Source organism: Phoca vitulina, unplaced genomic scaffold (genome assembly GCF_004348235.1).
Source record: "Phoca vitulina isolate PV1807 unplaced genomic scaffold, GSC_HSeal_1.0 scaffold6, whole genome shotgun sequence".
Taxonomy (NCBI): Eukaryota; Metazoa; Chordata; class Mammalia; order Carnivora; family Phocidae; genus Phoca; species Phoca vitulina.
In genome coordinates this window covers 35,691,563-35,709,445 of record NW_022589709.1, presented here as the reverse complement: position 1 = coordinate 35,709,445, position 17,883 = coordinate 35,691,563, and the positions used below count along the sequence as shown (strand labels likewise).

General features: G+C 35.1%; 1 protein-coding gene across 5 annotated transcripts in view; it reads right to left on the bottom strand.

The window, feature by feature from the left end:
• The window catches only part of MCTP1 (multiple C2 and transmembrane domain containing 1), a 505,669-nt gene that overhangs the window by 201,463 nt on the left and 286,323 nt on the right, over positions 1 to 17,883 (bottom strand). For 4 of the 5 annotated variants that reach the window (XM_032403986.1, XM_032403987.1, XM_032403990.1 and 1 more), the window contains one exon: positions 250 to 420. In XM_032403986.1, the coding sequence (XP_032259877.1) occupies positions 250 to 420 (171 nt within the window). Of the gene's footprint in view, positions 1 to 249; positions 421 to 5,436; positions 5,515 to 10,936; positions 10,997 to 17,883 lie in introns of all 5 variants that reach the window. The other variant, XM_032403991.1, reaches the window with a different exon arrangement.

The window sequence follows — 17,883 nt, the reverse complement described above, 5'->3', positions numbered from 1 at the left end:
AAGATATGTTCAACTCCTGTGTTATAGATAAAGAAGTTGAGACAGGAAAGTAGTTCACGCAAGGTCACACAGCACATTAAGTAAGAAACACCACAGTAGAGTTATTGGTCAGGTTTGCTGACCCGATGTTCGAAAGAAGTTCTGTTAAGCATTTAAAAAAGTATTTAGTGTTTTCATCTCCCAAAGCATGGCCATTAACCAACCACTGCCTGCCAAATACTGACAGGAACACAAAAGAGATATAGTTACCTTGCTCTTATACTTCTGATGCCCAAGCCGGAACTTCACATAGGGGTCACTCAACCCATTTGAATCCATTGCCTTGAGGTCTCGTCCCTCAATCAAAGTGATGCTGACTATTCCTCTCCAAAGCTGTGATTTTCTGTGTACGTCTGATAGACGTAAACTTTGGGTCTGAAACTTTTGGTAAAGGAAAACAGAGTTAGCCTCTTGAGTTTTAAACCAAAATACCTCATTTGGCATTACCCTTTCTCCTGTTACGACTTTTTGAAAATAAAAAAAAATAGGTAGTTACAATTAAAAAAATAAACATAACTTACAGATTATTTATTAATTATAAAACCATCAATAAATGTGAAATTATCATCTCATGATAAATTTAAGGTTGCTGTTTAAAAGAGGCGAATGCTCAAAATAAAGTCGTTTTCCAACTCTTAAAATCACAAGATGTGGATACTTGAAGAATACCAGAGAATATATGCCTATGTGTCAAATACGCCAGTGTCAAAATATGTAAAAAATAAATATTATAAATACCAAAGGCCTCATCCACACTGTGATATTTAATTTTTAATTAGTTATGGTTTTTGAAGATCTCTTTTTCATGTTACCAGTTGGTTTTAGTAGTGAGTTTTAGTTGTAAGGTTAGTTACGAGTTCTGTGCAGACAATTAAAAACCTTCTTCATTGCTACGTTAGGAGACAACGGAGTTCCAGCGCACTAGGGAAGGTTCTGTAGGACAGAAAACGCAATCAATATGCCCATCTGAGGTGTCTTGCTTATGCTGAAACTTGCATCACTAATTTTAAAAATTGCATATGTGATTTACATTGGCGGGTATGTTTCTGAAATTACTTCTCATTCTAGTTCTTGAACATGTCCCTTCATGATTTTTATTATGCTCAATTCTAAGTCACAATATTCAAGCCAGTGAACAAAGTTACAATTTTTGAAAATTAGGAAGCCTACCAGAAATGGCTGTGTAATCTTTTTGAACTAAACAGCACATACAACAAATCAAAGTAGCTAAAATGTTAAAATCTTTTCGATTTGGATTCAGAACCAAGAGGTACTATATTGTCAAGCATGTTTTTTTCACTTACAGTCATTTCATGAAGAAATTCAACATGTCTCTCCACCTCAAAGTTCTAAATTATAGATTAACTCTGCTTTCAGCCCAATTCCTTCCACATTAACATTATAAAGTTATAGCCTATTTTGTATAACTCCCTCTCTCACTTTGAATTCCTGCTTTTTTTCCTTACCACACTAACGCCATAGCCATTTTTATCTATCATGAAAAGTAATGCATTTCAGGTTGCTTTTATTAGGAAAATGATAACTCCATTCTTCAAAAGGCAATACTTTTTATATTTGAACATTTTAATGGAAATCTTTATAAATCGCATTACCTGGTTCCCTGCCTTGGTGATCCCCAAATTTTGAACAACATTGCCTGGTGGCTCTGCCTTATTAATATCAACATAGGACTGCACCTACACACCCCATACCTCTGTGAGCTCCGAAAGCAGCGTTCAAGTGTGTTCTGGGGTGCTTTGGACTTTCACAGAGCACCTGTAACTTCCACGGGACTCCATGCCCCACTTCAGCTAGAGTCCCTCTGCTCTCATGTTTCACACATTGACTTTCTGCATTGGCTTTTGTTTGAACCAAGGATTTATCAGATTAAAAAGTTTATTGCACCAAGTGACCTTGAAGGGGTTCTAAGATTTCATGCTACTTATTAATATATAATGCAGCAATAGATAACAGTGTATTTTTATTCATTTAGTTATATTTCTATCTATCTATCTATCTATCTATCTATCTATCTATCTATCTATCTAACCACTTCTGCTGCTCTTGAGATGGCCTCTAACTACCGACTCTAGAAAAACAGATTCTAAACTTTGGGTCTGAACGTTTTGTTAAGGAATGTAAGTGGCAAAGAAGGAAGGAAAAATGAATTTTTGATAAGTAAGAAGAAATAATTATCTTAGCAAAGGCCAAGGAGTTAATAACAACCCATTTACATAGAGCAATAAAATTTCAAAGTGCATGTGTGTGCATTATATCACTTGATTCCCACTAAAACCCTCTGAAGTAGGAAGACAAGGCCTGCTATTTCCATTTTAATGATGAGGAATTTGAGGCTCAGTGTGGTTTGGGCTAATAGATGTTGGATGTTTGACTAGAACCCAGTATTTCTGACCTTTATTCCTGAGCTTCTCCCAATATTGGTCTTTGGGGTAGAGACTCTCTCCTAGGTTTAAAAGTAATCATGATTTAAGTATAATGTTCCTAATGTTCGTATAATGTTCCAGGGAGGTGAGTTGTTATATTTGAAATGACATTCCAGTCTAGATTTTCCTGCACAGTAATATGTGAAATCACCTTCTACTTTTCTCTTGTAGGAGCACATGCATTCATACTTACAAGACTTCAGCTTGTTGATGGATATACTTAATAACATTTTCTAGGCACTCTAGAAGTAGAAGTCTCACAGGGCACTCAGTCACATTATACGTGGGTACAATCTAGGCTACGCGGCACCTTCAATTAGCAATGCTAAGTTAGCTTCTCGAATGGTACTGAGTCTGAAACCCTTCCTAGCTTGCCCCTCCTTTCGTTTCTTACATGAGAACAGGAACTTTACTTACAGGGTGGGAAGGAGAAAGAATGCTGTCCATGGGATCCTTTATGATTTCATAGAAATAAAATGAACTTCATGGAGGCTTTACCTACTGCCATTCATTACAAAATTCTTTTCTATAACCTGGAAGAACATTCCTAAAACGAGTTGGAAAGCCAAGGGAGAGGAAGAGGAATATTGCTTCACACAAACAGGGTTAATGAATGTGGGAATTAAGGTGAACTGCATGAAAGATTAAAAGGAAGAAGGAGAGGGGGTCCCAAAGGCATACTAACCACATACCATTTTAAAAGGAATTTTTCCATCTTCAATATTTTTATTTGTTAAAAATGAAGCTCCAGAAGGGGTGCCTGGGTGGCTCAGTCAGTTAAACGTCTGCTCAGGTCATGATCCCATTGTCCTGGGAACCAGCCTCATGTTGGGCTCCCTGCTCAGCAGGAAGCCTGCTTCTCCCTCTGCCTCTGCACCCCCCAGCTTGTGCTCTCTCTCTCTCAAATAAATAAATAAATAAATATTTTTTTAAAAAAAGCTCCATAATTCATTTGTGATTTGATTAATGCATAGTCATGAAATAGATAAATATTTAGTCTAAGTATAAAGAATAGGAACTTGAAATAAAATTATAAGGTAAAGGGGGAAGATAGAAAACTACACCACCAGTACTAGAAGAGACAATGACTTAACATAAGGACCCACTTGCATCTTTCTAGCAATTTCTGACTATGTGACTTAGGCATGTAGCTCCTTCTCTGGGCCTCAGTTTTCTTTTTTTTCCTTTCTTCCTTTTTAAAGATTTTATTCATTTATTTGTCAGAGAGAGAGAGAGAGACCACAGCAGGGGGAGCGGCAGGCAGAGGGAGAGGTTCCCCACTGAGCAAGGAGCCCAACGTAGGACTTGATCCCATGACCCTGGGATCACGACCTGAGCCAAAGGCAGATGCTTAACCGACTGAGACACCCAGGCATCCCTGCGTCTCAGTTTTCTTACCTATGGTTCTCCAGACTGTACTCCAGAGCTCCAAGTGTACTAAAAGCACTATTCTGTGTGTGTGTGTGGGGGGAGGGAGTAAAGGGGGGTTAAGGGTGTCTGTGGGTAGGGGGGCCTGAATAGAAAACAGTATATCCAATAAACAGAAAAGGTTTAACCTGCTTAAGATAGTCATTTATCACTTTTATTAATTTTTTAAATCAAAGTTTCGGGGAGCTCGTTGAAGGGATGGTGACAAATGGAATTCCACAACTATAAAAAAAAATGAAACTTTGAAAACCACTAGCGTTAATGCTCTTCAAGATACTTTCTGAGTCACTTGCTGCTCTATTTAAAGTTTCCTCCTTCTGTATAGCAAAGTTCTCAAAGTGTGGGCCACAGACCAATGGCATCAGTGTCACCGGGGAGCTGGCTAGAAATACAAATTCTTTAGCCGCACCCCAGACCAACAGAATCAGAAGCTCTGGTTTACTCAGCCCTCACTCAAGGTCATTCTGATGCATGCTCAAGGGTGCGAACCCCTGCTTTAAAAATTCTACGGGTCATAGGCATTGGCCTTCTCCTATGTTCTAATTACTGTTATTAATTACTATAATTGTGAACATTGTCCATTCTCTTGCATGGATACCATATATGCTAATTAAAGTCTTTCAGTCCTGTTTCTAAATTTACTGATTAGGATAGCAGGTTGGTCTGGATATTTGGAGAATTTCAAGAGAGAAGCAGGAGCCTACTGCCAAGTTGTGTTAAGTTCATTTATTATTTCCTTCCTTTAGCGTTTTTTTTTTTCTCATAGGATGTACTTAAATAACATATATTAATTGAAGTATTGATAATTAGTCAATCAAAAACTGCTTATTGAGCACTTAAATGGAAAGAGTGTTAGATCCAAGATATCTCTCAATAAAATTAACATATTAGAGCTGGGATTTAGTTATCTGAGATGTTTTCAATTATGTCCTTGTTGAAAGAGAATTCTGTTTGAGGAAAGAAATAGGAAGGAAGAAGAAAAAGGAAAAACAACCTAGCTTTGAAGTGAAGAACCAACACTGCAAAAGGAGGAAATAACCTTTGAACTTTTAAAGGACTAATTCCCAAATTTTAGCAGGCAGTTTGTTGAGATCAATGGGCCTGACCGTCCTGGATGTGATTCGGTTCTCGTGCAGCAGAGCTACTCGTGTATTTCCAACGTGCGCCCCACGTGATCCTCATGCACACTGAATTCTGAGATCATTCTCCTAAGGAACATTCATCCAAGTTCGAACTTAATCAATACTATCAAGACACTAGGTATCAATACCAATTTGAAATTCTGAGGCAATTAGTCAATGACCTGTATCGTTAGTAAGATTTTAGAATGGGTGAGTTGGCATCTTAAGGAGAATATTAGTTTATGCATATTATTCCTTGACAAGGAATTCAAGATTCAATTCCTCTTCATATGCATAAAAGAAGTTAGAATAGGGAATAGGTTTTCAGAACAGTAAATTAGCCATGAGAATTCACAGCCCATGCAAGCTCAGAAGGAATAAACAAACTGAACAATCGAACTTACTTGTGCATTTTGGTCATAAGTACTCTGAAGCTCTGCTCTGCAGAAGCCCAGGACAGGAAGAGCAGGCCTGCCGCACGTCTGGATGGAGATGAATGATCAGAGCTGTACAGGAAAGCTTTGGGGGCACTATCAACACCTCATTTCAATCAGTGTTTAGCATTACTCTTCAAAAACACATTATTTGAAAAAAAAAAAATGTATCGACTCCCCAAGTCACTGTCAGAAAATGTCTTCTAGCACAATGAAGATAAATGCCAGTGCAATAATATAATTTCCGGCCACCATTTTCTTTAGCAGCATAATACCACAGTGGTCAAAAAAAAAAAAAAAAAAAAAAAAAAAAAAAGGACAGAGATTAAACAGTGATGGACCGCTGCTGGAGTGTTTCAGGTTTTCATTCATAAGCATGGTAGCGAAAAGAAACATAGGAAGAGAAATCATGCAAAGAATCATTTCCCCAAGACTCTGCTTCAGAATATTTAGGACACTGTTTCCAATGTCAAAAAAGTGATAAGGCCCCAGAATAATACATGTTACATGGATAGGCAACAACTATGATCACCTTAACTGCATCCCACATGCACATCTTTTGTAATGATTAAAGAGATATCTCTAAAGAACAGAGAAATTTTGCCCCATGTGATCTACCCCATTTTCTCTTTGTTGCCCTTGTGCCTAAGAAAGCAACAAAAAAGTCCCTTTGTTGCTAAGACCAAGAGCAGCAAGAGATGGATTCAGAAAGATGCAGCTGAACAAGAAATACTGGAAGGAAATTATCATGATAAGCCAAGAGTTTGTATCAAATGACTAGAGCATCTAGACAGTTTCCAAACAATAAAATTATCATGAGATGAGAACATCAACAGGGAGGGTTAGATTCAGCCAATCTGAAAGATAGGTTAGATCATACACTAAGAAATAAGCATGTATTGAGCAACTTTTAAGTGCTAGGGTTTTCATACTCCAGTGTTTTTCATAACAGGCATTTTTAAGGTAAAGAAACTGAGGCACAGAGATGATAAATACCCTACTCAAAGCCAAATGGTTAGTGATTGGCAAGGCTGAGATTTGAATCTGTGGTTGCTGATACCTAATTGATCATTTTCCCCAGTATATCTCATGTTTAGAACAAAGCCTAAGAGGTTCATAATACAAAAACAAAAAGGGAAATAACGTGTACAGGATTTGTTGAAATACTTTGACTCCTGTTTAGATAAAATATATCCACGGGTATCAGTTATTGAGGAAGTCTAATCAGGGACTTAGAGGAAGCAAAAGTTGGCAGGTGATAATAACTCTAGCATATATTGTTCAGTAAAGCATAGGAGAGTTAACTGTGCTCCATCATGAATTATCGCCTAGCATCTATTAATAAGGTGGTGAAGTTATAGAATTTCATAAGTAAATTGAGAACACTTCTATATTTCAATTCTGGTTATTAAAGCTTATTAATTCAATTCCTTGAAAAACCAGATCACTAATAGAAGGAGGTATCCTATTATTCTAGATCCTGATTAAAAAACAGATCAAAACCAAACCAATCTATCTAGATTTACCATGTGGCTAAAAACTACTCAGTCATATTAATCTTCTCCCTGATATGTGCAAATAATCCTTGGCTTTTGTTATCTTGGATTTTATTACCTGTATACAACCTAATCCTTCCAAATGAGACCCAGACCCTGTGAAACTGGAGTGAAAGACATCAGTGTGTCTTTACAATAGCTGTGTGTGGAGTCAGCTCACCTCTATTTTCAGCACAGAGGTGCACATGCTTTTATTTAATCAAATGATCCACGAGACACTACAAAGAAGGGATAATGACAGCCTAGAATGGCTGTTTTGTGCTGCAAAGCCTGAAGCGTGGAGCAATTATTAGCTCAATCTAGGCACAGGCATGGTCTATCTTTTCCTTTGCCTGCCGGGTTTATTCTAGTGAATTGCTCCTTGGTGATGAAGTCCAACAAGTAGATTTGTTCTACAGTCTATCCACCCTCTCAAAGCAGGATTGCCTTTACAGAAAACCTTCCCAGGGCTTTGTCCAGCCTAGTTTAAAGTGCCTCATGTAATAATAAGCCTTCGATCCCTTTTTTCTTAGAAGATGATTCACAGCACTATAATCTTTAGAGAAACTCTCCTGGTTTTTATCCTTAAACTTTCTTTCTTATTTCTGTTGCTTCTTGAAACAACTTAAGGTGTCAGGAAGCTATTTATGTTTACTTCAGATGCTTTAACTACCATCTCTAAACTTAACTGTGGCCAAACAAAAGTTCTTAAGCTTTTACGATGTTTGATCAAGTTATATAGTCATAGAAAATCATCATATATGTTGTAATCTTATTGGTTTGCTCAAGTAATGTATTGGTTTCCACCAATGATGTAAAGAAATAATGAGTCCTGGGTTTGACTTACACTTTTTCTTTTGAGACCTTTAATTAAATGTTACAAATACATTGTTTTCTGAGGGTCTTACTTTCCTACCTAAAGGCATAAATAATACCTCCACTTTTCTTGGGTGTATGTCATACATGGTTGAGTTGTTCAGAACATAAGCACTTCAGCACAGGATAACATTCTTGTTTGATAGAACCAATACTTCTCCTTGGTCTGCAGGGTCTTCCTTCAACCACACTTTGATTTGACCCTACCCTAAGATGGTGATTTGACATAATTCCTAACCGTTCTGTATTCTGTGCACTCTCTTGGGCCCATTTCATATTATGATCCATTTCTCCATTTCTATATGTGGTATCTTGGTATAGCCTAGCCTTCTCCATTTAAACAATCTTTTCTCTTTAATTCACTATAGTGTTCTCATAACATGGTTTGTTCAATTAACTCTCAGTCTTGAAAATCTAAATGTCTGGTCAATGGAGTTAACTGGGAAAAACTTAAATGTACTAAATATTTGAAGCAATTGCACTGTTATTATTCTTAATGGGAAGTTAAAAATCTTCAATGAAATTCTGACTTAGGGTAATTCAAGTGGCTTCACATAATGTTTGTTGCCTTCATGAGAAACGTGGTTAATTGCCATACCCACTGCTTAATGTTTTGTGTCCTAAGATGTCATGTTTTGATGAATTATAAATGTCATACCTTTGGAAAATTAGAATATCTCTGTATCACTTCAATCTTTTCTATTATTTTGCTCTCAAGAAAAGTAAGATCTACCAAGTAGCCTTGACATTTATTTAGCAAGTTCTCACCAGGATTCAGTTTCACTTGGTGTAATTCAGTTGCTCTCTCCAGGACACATGTATTGATCCTTATAAATAAGGTGATAAAAACTCACAAAGCACACACATGCTCCTCATGTAAGATTTTATCTGAGCTATTTAGGTTTTCTGCATATCTAAAAATGTCTACAAAAACCTCCCTTCATCCACATCTCCTCTAAACGTTAATCACAGTATAAATATTACCTGGGCAAAGAGCAATGAGGTCAGTTATGAGAGGACCTTTAAATGTGAATATGAAGGATCATACTCATCCAAAGTAGACTGGATCATGGGTTTTCAGATTCTGTAAGATGGGACCTCAAACATAGCAACACCACAGCCCTTAAACACATCCATCTATCAGTGGGTTAAGGAGCTGTGGGGGAGAATGCAATTCTTCTTACATAATGCAAGAAGAATCTGAAAGGGGGTCAGTGAAGACAAACTAAGGGAAGGACTCTATTTCTACATCACATCTGTATTCATCATTGACCTGCAAGGAACTCAGTTGCTTTAAACAATTATATCTATGATATTCATAGAAAGAAAAATATTGTTCCTGATCTGTCATCCCATTTTTAGGTACATAAGGTCAATGGCATCACTTCTCTGGGCCTTAGTTTCCTCGGTGATAAAAGAAATGAGCCCTAAAGGTTCTGCCTTTATGACTCACTTTGTTAGTTACTCAATAAATGCTCAGAAGACTCAACAAATGCTTAGACCACTGTACCTCAAATACAAAAAAGTTATATTTTAAATTTGTGTACTTCTTATTCTAAAATGAGACAGAGCAAGAGATTGAGAAAGGTTAGTACAGAATATTTAAGGATTAAAAAAAGAATATTTAAAGATGAACACAACCAAATGGAAAGTCCTGGTACATGGAATACTAATTTGGAAGTCGCAAAGTGGAAAGATGTTGAAAGAATCATTGGAAGGGAAACCCTTAAAAATTATTACTTATGCAATTGATCCTTGTAGCAAGGCTTCATTCATATGATCAGTTTGCACGTTGCCTGCATATAGAACAGATTCAACACAGAATACTCCTGAATTCTGCTCTCTTGGCAAAGAAGTATACTGTATGAATTTACCATACTTGTGAGTCTCAAGAAAAGAGAGACTAAATTTTTGCCAAAAGCCAAACTCCATTTAAGATAATGTGACAATTCAACAGCAGTCGCTCTGTGTTTTCATGGATAATGCATGAACATATCAAAGAAATTATTATTATTTTAGCAAAGACACAGAATAACATCAGTGAAGGCAGCCATCAGTAGACTGAAAGGAAATGAAGATTCTATAATAATTAAAATAAGCTCCCATCAATAAAAGCCCGCAAAAAAAAAAAAAAAAAGTGTGCGTGGAGGGAGCATAGCTATGATGAAGAGCGGTGATTTATACTCGCTCGATGCATGACTTAATCTAGTGCCGGCCAGTCTGCTTAAAAGACACTAAAACAAATCAAAGTTCTAAAGAGGAAAGGTAGTTTTCAGTCATGAGCAGTTTTAGAGCCAAGGAAAGAAAATGGCGAGGCCTGACAAGTATAGCATTTTCTCTGCAATATCTATTGCTAGGTAATCATGTACCAAATGTGAATTTTCAAAGAAAGAAGGAAACTCTCAGCAAACTAGTAAGTGCATTTGTAATAAATCGTGCTGTGCATAATGCAGAATTAGAGCAGAGCAAAAAGGATGACAGAGCTCGCTATGTGTAAGTCATGAAAGAGTAAATAACATTAAATTGCAATGGCATTTAAAACAAATTCTCTGTAGAATTTTCACTTTTTTCTTTATTTAAATCAAAAGCAGAGTTGCTGTTTTCTAATTCATAAGTTTTTTTTTCCAAAGAAAGAACACTGATTATCTAGTATGTATATAGTATAAGATCACTGTAATGGAAGTAAATTTTTCTCAAACAGATGGAGCAGATTTTACAAGAAGGGAAAAAAAGAAACTGAATGGACCCTCTAGACAGCACTGTCGTCTTCCTGGAAGGGCTGTGGGCCTCTAGCTGGCAAGAATTTGGGATAAACTTGGTCCCACAAGGAACTGACTTCAAAAAAATATATTCGGTATATGAAGTTCTTAGTTTATACAAATGAAGAAATGAAAGAGTCACCCAAATGGCTTGGAATAAAAGTTAATAAAAAAGGCCAATTGAATACATTTTTCTGAGAGCCTATTTCAAAAAGTGAATTTCCTATTCCATATTTAACTTTCAAAATTACTATTCAAAACCAAAATCAAGAATATTAATATAAAGGATTTAGACATTACCCTCCAAAAGAAAGACTTCACAGAGAAATAAGATCCAACCACTTCATTTTCTGAGAGATCCTAAAAACAAACAAATATTTAGCTACATTTTGAAGTGTTTTTGAGAATACTTAATTAGCCCAACAAAATCAAAATGAACAAGCCAAAATTATATATCCTGATGACCCTTCTGATGTTTATAAACTGTTAGTTTTCTTCCCTTGAATAATTAAAGTTTTTTGTCTTATTCCTATCCGGTATCAATGGTAGTAAGTTTAAAAAGGATTCTTTCTGTCATTTTTAAGAATCTACTTACCTCTTTATTCTTAAATTATTGATTATTACATCTCAGAGTCTAACACTTTATTTTAGAAAGTACAACTGTTCAAACTGTAAGATTCTGAAGGAAGTCAGAAAATATTTTCCTTTTAACAAGACAAGTTAACACCATAGACCTTCAGAGCATTTTTAAAGAATGACAATAGAAATCTTATTTATAAACACACACCTAGTCAAATTTGGTTTAATGCCTTATTAAAAACTTCCTAGTTTTATGATATAATATAGAATATAGATAATGTAAGTTAACTTGAGCTCCACAAAAATAATTTTGACAAGAAATGAATACCGAGCAGGGTGGCAACTGGGCTGAAAACAAAGTCACAGATTCATGTTGGATATTTTATTACTAATCCTCAGACTTTCATAAAGTGAAACCAATTCAACTTTAGGAAATCAAAACCATAGTTGCTCACTTTTAAAGAGAACATTTGCATTACATGCATCCTTTACACTTGAATGTTTTGCATCCTGTCTCTGGGTGTCAGTTATGGTAAAATTATGGGAAACTGGGGACACTTACAGGGCAGTATTGACCATGGACACTGTGATGGAGAAGATGAAGTTTTGTAACTTATTTGATTACTCTGTGATTTTGCGTTAGCAGCTAAGATAGTAGTCCAGCACCTCACATGATGTCTATTGCATAGTAGGTGCTCAATAAATAATTTGTTGATTGTTAGTCACTTGGAGTTTCATTTGGTTAGGTATAGATATTCCTTCCAAACATGATAGCAAAAATCATATCAGAAAATAATAGTGAACTAAAATATTTAGGGTGGGCAGCAAGTTGAATAATTTAAATTTAGAACTAGAATTACATCAGACATCATCTATACAATCTACCTGGTTTTTTTTGTTTTGTTTTGTTTTTTTAACATGAAACCTATTTCTCAACAAGATTAAGATCACTTTCCCAAGTTCCCTGCATAGGGTTTGGTCAGATAGCATGGCTAATGTCAGAGGTGACTGGGGAAAAGTCCGGAGTTTAAGACATCGCTTTATCGGCACTACAAAGCTATAATTCATTTACATTTACAGCTATGATTCTCATCTGTCACACTTAGCACACTGTCATATCAGTACCTCAAAAAAAAAAAAAAAGAAAAGAAAAAAGAAAAAAACACCAAGTCTCTTAAGAAACATATTTACATTTGGACATTGGGGCATGAACCTTAGATGGAATGATTGCAGTCTTTTTCGATGCTGTACATTGTTTAATGTGAAAAAAATCTCATTCTAGCTTTTACAAAGGATGCGTGTTTTTCCTTTTGTATTACCCATTCTCTCCTTACTTTGATTTCCAACTCTTTTGTAATTAAGCAGCATGTTTAACAACATGTGGAAAAAATTTTAAAGTATCATATTAAAGACACTGAAGTCTTGGAGTCTCCTTACACAAATAATTTCCCCAGAGCCAATAACACAACTTATGCAACTAAGAGTGAGTTTTATCTTAATGTAAAATATATTAAGGCAACTTAAACGGATGTGAAAGTATTGGCTTTCGACTCAAGGCAGTTATAACAAATAATATGACCATTAAACATTTAAAAGTCTTGTTAATTCATTTAAAGTTTAGGTGGTCTAAAGTGACTAATATTGAAAATGTACCAACTCCATACTTCCCATTGCTTCCTCAGATGAATACAGAGGTTAATGATCTAATTATGTGACTAGTATGCAAAGAGCAAGATGAGATTGATGAATTTTTTTGTGTGTGTGGGGAGTTTTAATGATTAAGATTTAGAATGTAGGCTTCTCTGTTAAAATTTGAGAAACAAAAATATTAGCCACATTTGGATCCACCGAGGTCCCTAGGCTGTGCTTTTCATGCCATGTTTAATTACTTCTGTCATTATTCATCAACTAAAATTTATATTTCATTTTACAACCTACATTCTCATGTAAATTTAGGCCTTTATTTCAAATGGAACAACTTAATTTTCCTGTGGACCCTTACGCCATTTATTGCCTTGATGAATATAAAATCCACAGCAGATGAGGCAAGGCTTTTCTTTCATGAGAATTTCTAATAATAACAACAATAATAAGACACCTGGCATTATGATAAAGAGTTCTAAAAAAAAAAAAGGCGATTTTATCAGGAGGGCAAGAAAAACCAAATGAACTGTTTGTGAATTTCAGAGAAGACTGGTCTTCCAATCATGGTTGTAGATATTTAGTTATACTTCAGTCTCCATCGAGACAAGAGGTTGATAAGGGAAGGAAAGTACCATTTTAAAAGTGCTAAAATTATAAAGGAAGAGCAAAAGGAAGCAAAACACAAAAACAGAGGCATCAAATTAATAGAGGAAAATTACTGAAGTTATCCTGAAATAATGAATTGCTGACTATTTCTGCTGAGGCTTTGAATTTATGAAAGTAGCAAGAACCATTGATAAAATCTTATTTAAATCTACTTTTTGCCTCTAAAACACCAATATACACTAAGAACATTTATCCTCAAAGATCAAAAATCCTACTATGAATCTAAAAAGTAACAAGATTTTAAATTTAAAAATCTAAAAGATACACTTTTTTCCCAGAGAAATAAACCTAAAGGACAGTTAATTTCTTTCCTAACAAAATGAATACGTTGCTGTTTTTTAGCCTCCTATTTAAATAAATCATAAAAACCTTTAAGGACTTTGTCATCAGATGAATAAGGATTAGCCACTAAACTTCAATTAATAGTGATATTTTTTATTGGTCTTAATGTGTACAGGCCTTTAAACACTTTGCATGTTTATTATAACTCAGCAATTCCTCAATACTCAAACACTCACCACAGATTTGAAGCCTGAGATTCAAATGTGAAGGTCAAGTCAGGTAGCACTCACACTACACAGCATATTTTAATAGGTGCACAATTTCCTTTTATCAATAACTCTTCGGGCATTTATGAGGTTAAAAATAAATAAATCCATAGGCTTTCCTGGTCTGACTGCAATCACTGTTTATCAAAGCTACGGCTCTTAGATGCTCCCACTAAGTTGGATATGCCTATTGATCGTTATGTAACTGAAAACAGGGGCATGAAGTAAGTAGAAATGGCGCTGAAATGCTACTTTCCTGTTTTCTTGGTTACTCAGATTGGCATTCATATCATTTACACTCATTAAACACAAATATGCAACTCCAACTGTCCACCTAAATATTTCTGATGAGAGACAGACAATCTCAGCTCCCCAGAGGACATGCCCTGTAACTGAAGGCTGGCCTTGCTTTGTCTTTCATTTTCCTAGAAATTTTAACTTATCTTTTATTTGTGTGTTAGTGTGTGTGTATAAACACATACATGTGTGTGTGTATACTGCTGTCAACCAGGGCTTCGAAAGCAGAATCTTCACAAAATGATGATTTATTTTCACTGTAGATATTTAGGGGACTTTAAAACCAATAAATCTCCTCTCAGTCACATTCAATTATATATATATATATATATACACACACACCACATATATACATATATATGTTAGATATATCTGATGTATATTATATATATACAAATATATATCTTTGAATTAGGAGGCAATAGAATCTTGCAAACCAACCCTTAGCTCCATTATCCTGGAGCCAAGTTGTATTGGTTCCTGCCCTTTGATCAGTCCAGAAAGAATCTTGGGAAATTGTCAGCTCACTGGGTAACACATATTAACAATGTGAAGGCCAATCAACGGCCCACAATTAAACATTTTAGGGCTAGCATGCAGGTGTCACGGCATTCACGCTCTGCTTGAGATTACATGTTGTCCTTCCACTTTGGGCCAACTCATCCAGATTGGCTCCCTCAAGGACCCACAATATTTAAAAAATTCAACAAGAGTGGCCACATACATGTAAAGCCACTGTTACAGCAAATCCCGGTAGTTATGAATTATAATATATAAGAATGTATGATATTTTATACCTGTGGGAAAATATTGTCAAAGCAGCAAGAAAAAAATCATCTCAACATAAAACTTAATTGTGGCTCCATGTATTTTGTGGGATAATCAAATATTTACTGGCATTATGCTATCTCTATTTTAAATAAACTTACTACAAATTTTAGGAGTTTAGTTGATTGAGGTAAAAATAGTCTTTTATAGTAGAAATGCTCATGCTATTTGCCCTTTGCTGCATTTTGGAATCTCAGAAGCCTTAATTATGAGGTTGACTTGATAGCAAATAATACAGATTTGGGAGTATAAACAGTGGTAGGGATTTCTAAAAGAATTATATATTTCCTTTGAAAATATGTAAACCATCAAATTTTTTTCAAAGATCTATGCATAATAATTTGAAAAGCCATCTGGATGACTCACAGTTGAGAGAGTCAATGACCAAGAAAGTTTGCGTGTTTTGCAGGTTTTAAAAAATCATCTATTTATTATCAGAATATGAGGTGTTTGGAGAAAGAACCTGATAATTGTTAAATAATGACTTTTTTTTCACTATGTCAGACTGACTGTGTGAGATACTTAAAAATGCGTTAATCTGTTTCTCTAGCGTTTCTTAAATTAAAGCACTTAGAGGTTTTCACTGATGCGTTTTTAATGTGTCATCCAAGGTGTCAGGTTTAACTATGCCCTGCAGACTTAGAGTTGAAAGTGTTCTCTAGTTTAAATTAACAATATCCTTGCCAAAAGTCTTATTAAAAATTGCTTCATTCACCAGCGAATAAAGTGTTTTATAGTTCATTAAAATTATGCTAAGTGATTATAATAAAATCTTTATAAAAAAGATATATTACTAAAAAAATAAGCCATCAAGTAACAGAAGATATGCTAATGAGACATGATCACATAGTCCATATTATATTGTTCAAAGGATGAACTCTTCTTAAAACATTTCTAAACTGTTATTGTTGAGAATATGAATTGCAGTGTGTATATCTTTATATTATCACAATGGTTATGTCTCATGTAATTAAAGTGATTTATTGAAAGCACATAAGCTTATTATCACACTCATCGATAAACTAATTATTCTCCATTAAAACACATACGCACACATGATTTAGTGTAAAATCATTTCTGCTTCTGTCTGTCTGATAGAGGCAATTATTTCATTATTTTTTTCTATTTTTTGACTGACCCCACAAAATTTATTCACAAAACACATATACATCTTCTCTTCTGAGCTCATGAAACTTTCTTGTTGAATAATTTAACCTTAGAATAAATTATCAATGATAAGCTTCTTCTAAAGAATAAAATATTGCAATAATTCAAAGCATTACCATTTCTCTGCCAAAATGCATTTTGTCATGTAAGTATAACTCTTTGACCAGGATAATTATTCAGTTGCCCAAGTTTAGGGAGACATTGATCCCTTTCTTATTAAAATAACATTTTTCTTTAACAGCTGAGTGTGGGGCAGGATTACAAATGTGCAGCATGGAAAGTAAGCCTGTGGAAAATCGGAAGGAGAGTTTTAAAGGATGTTATCATCCCCAGAAGAGGAGATATGATGGAATTCATAATTATTTACTGGTTAACATACCACTCAAATATAGCATGTATTTTATACAGTCTTGCTTCTCAGAGGTAAATGCAGGTGTATTTCTTTTCCTACTTGTCATTGGATGGTAATACAATTACTCTAAATAACATGTAAGTCAGTCCTGAGCAGCAGTTACAATTTCCTGCCCTCAAGTTGGCTATTCAGCTCTTGTTTTCAATAGTATATACAATCCTGCATTACAAGAGTGCCACAAATAATATAATTTCCATGGAAAGAGGCGATTATTGGCAAGATGACGAAAATGATGAACAGATATTTAAGTAATGGGAAACCCCATGAGCTGATTCACTTGTATACCAGGGAGATGTGCATATTTAAAAAGTAACTATGTCAACTTAGTTTTCCCTCTCTATGGTCATGTCACTTCTGAAAACAGAAGAAAACAAGAAGAGGAAGAAAAACTCTGTACTAGAGAGAATATCTAGCAATGTTATCTGACTATATTTAAGTCTTGGCCACAAAGTTCATAATTCTCAGGTTTTATAATCACCATTGGTACTCACAGATAGGCTTCATATCAAAGCCCTGCTACAGAAAAGCAGGAGACCCCATTCTCATAAATCAAGATTCCAAAGATGAAAATGACCTGTTTATATGAAAAATTCACCTTTGACTTTGAGGACAGTTGTATCAAATATAAAATACCTATGTTTAAATGTAATGCAAATAAATTATATCCTTTTTCCAAAAATAAAGAGGAAAAAGATGTAGACACAAGGGGAAGGTTGAAATAATTAGAAAAGGGATACATTTCCACAAAATGGTAACATGGTAATACATAATGCTACATAGTATAGCCACTCATCCCTTAGTTTCTCCAGAAGCACAATCTGCTTGAACATCACCCTTCTTCATTTTATCCCTGGAGGATGGAACTGGGGAAGCAGTTTCAGTGTGTGTGAAGGATGGCGGACTATGTGGTCACTGAAGTTACAAACTTTCCCCAGATTTTGAATTTGACACTCTGTTCTTATCACACTAATATGGATGAATACAGCAAATATTTTAGGGGACGGTGATGATTTGAATGAATTACCAGGTGTTCAGTATGTTCTCATAGAAAAAAACTAAATGAGTGAACTGATTTTCCTTTACTCAGCATTCAATATCCCTATTAA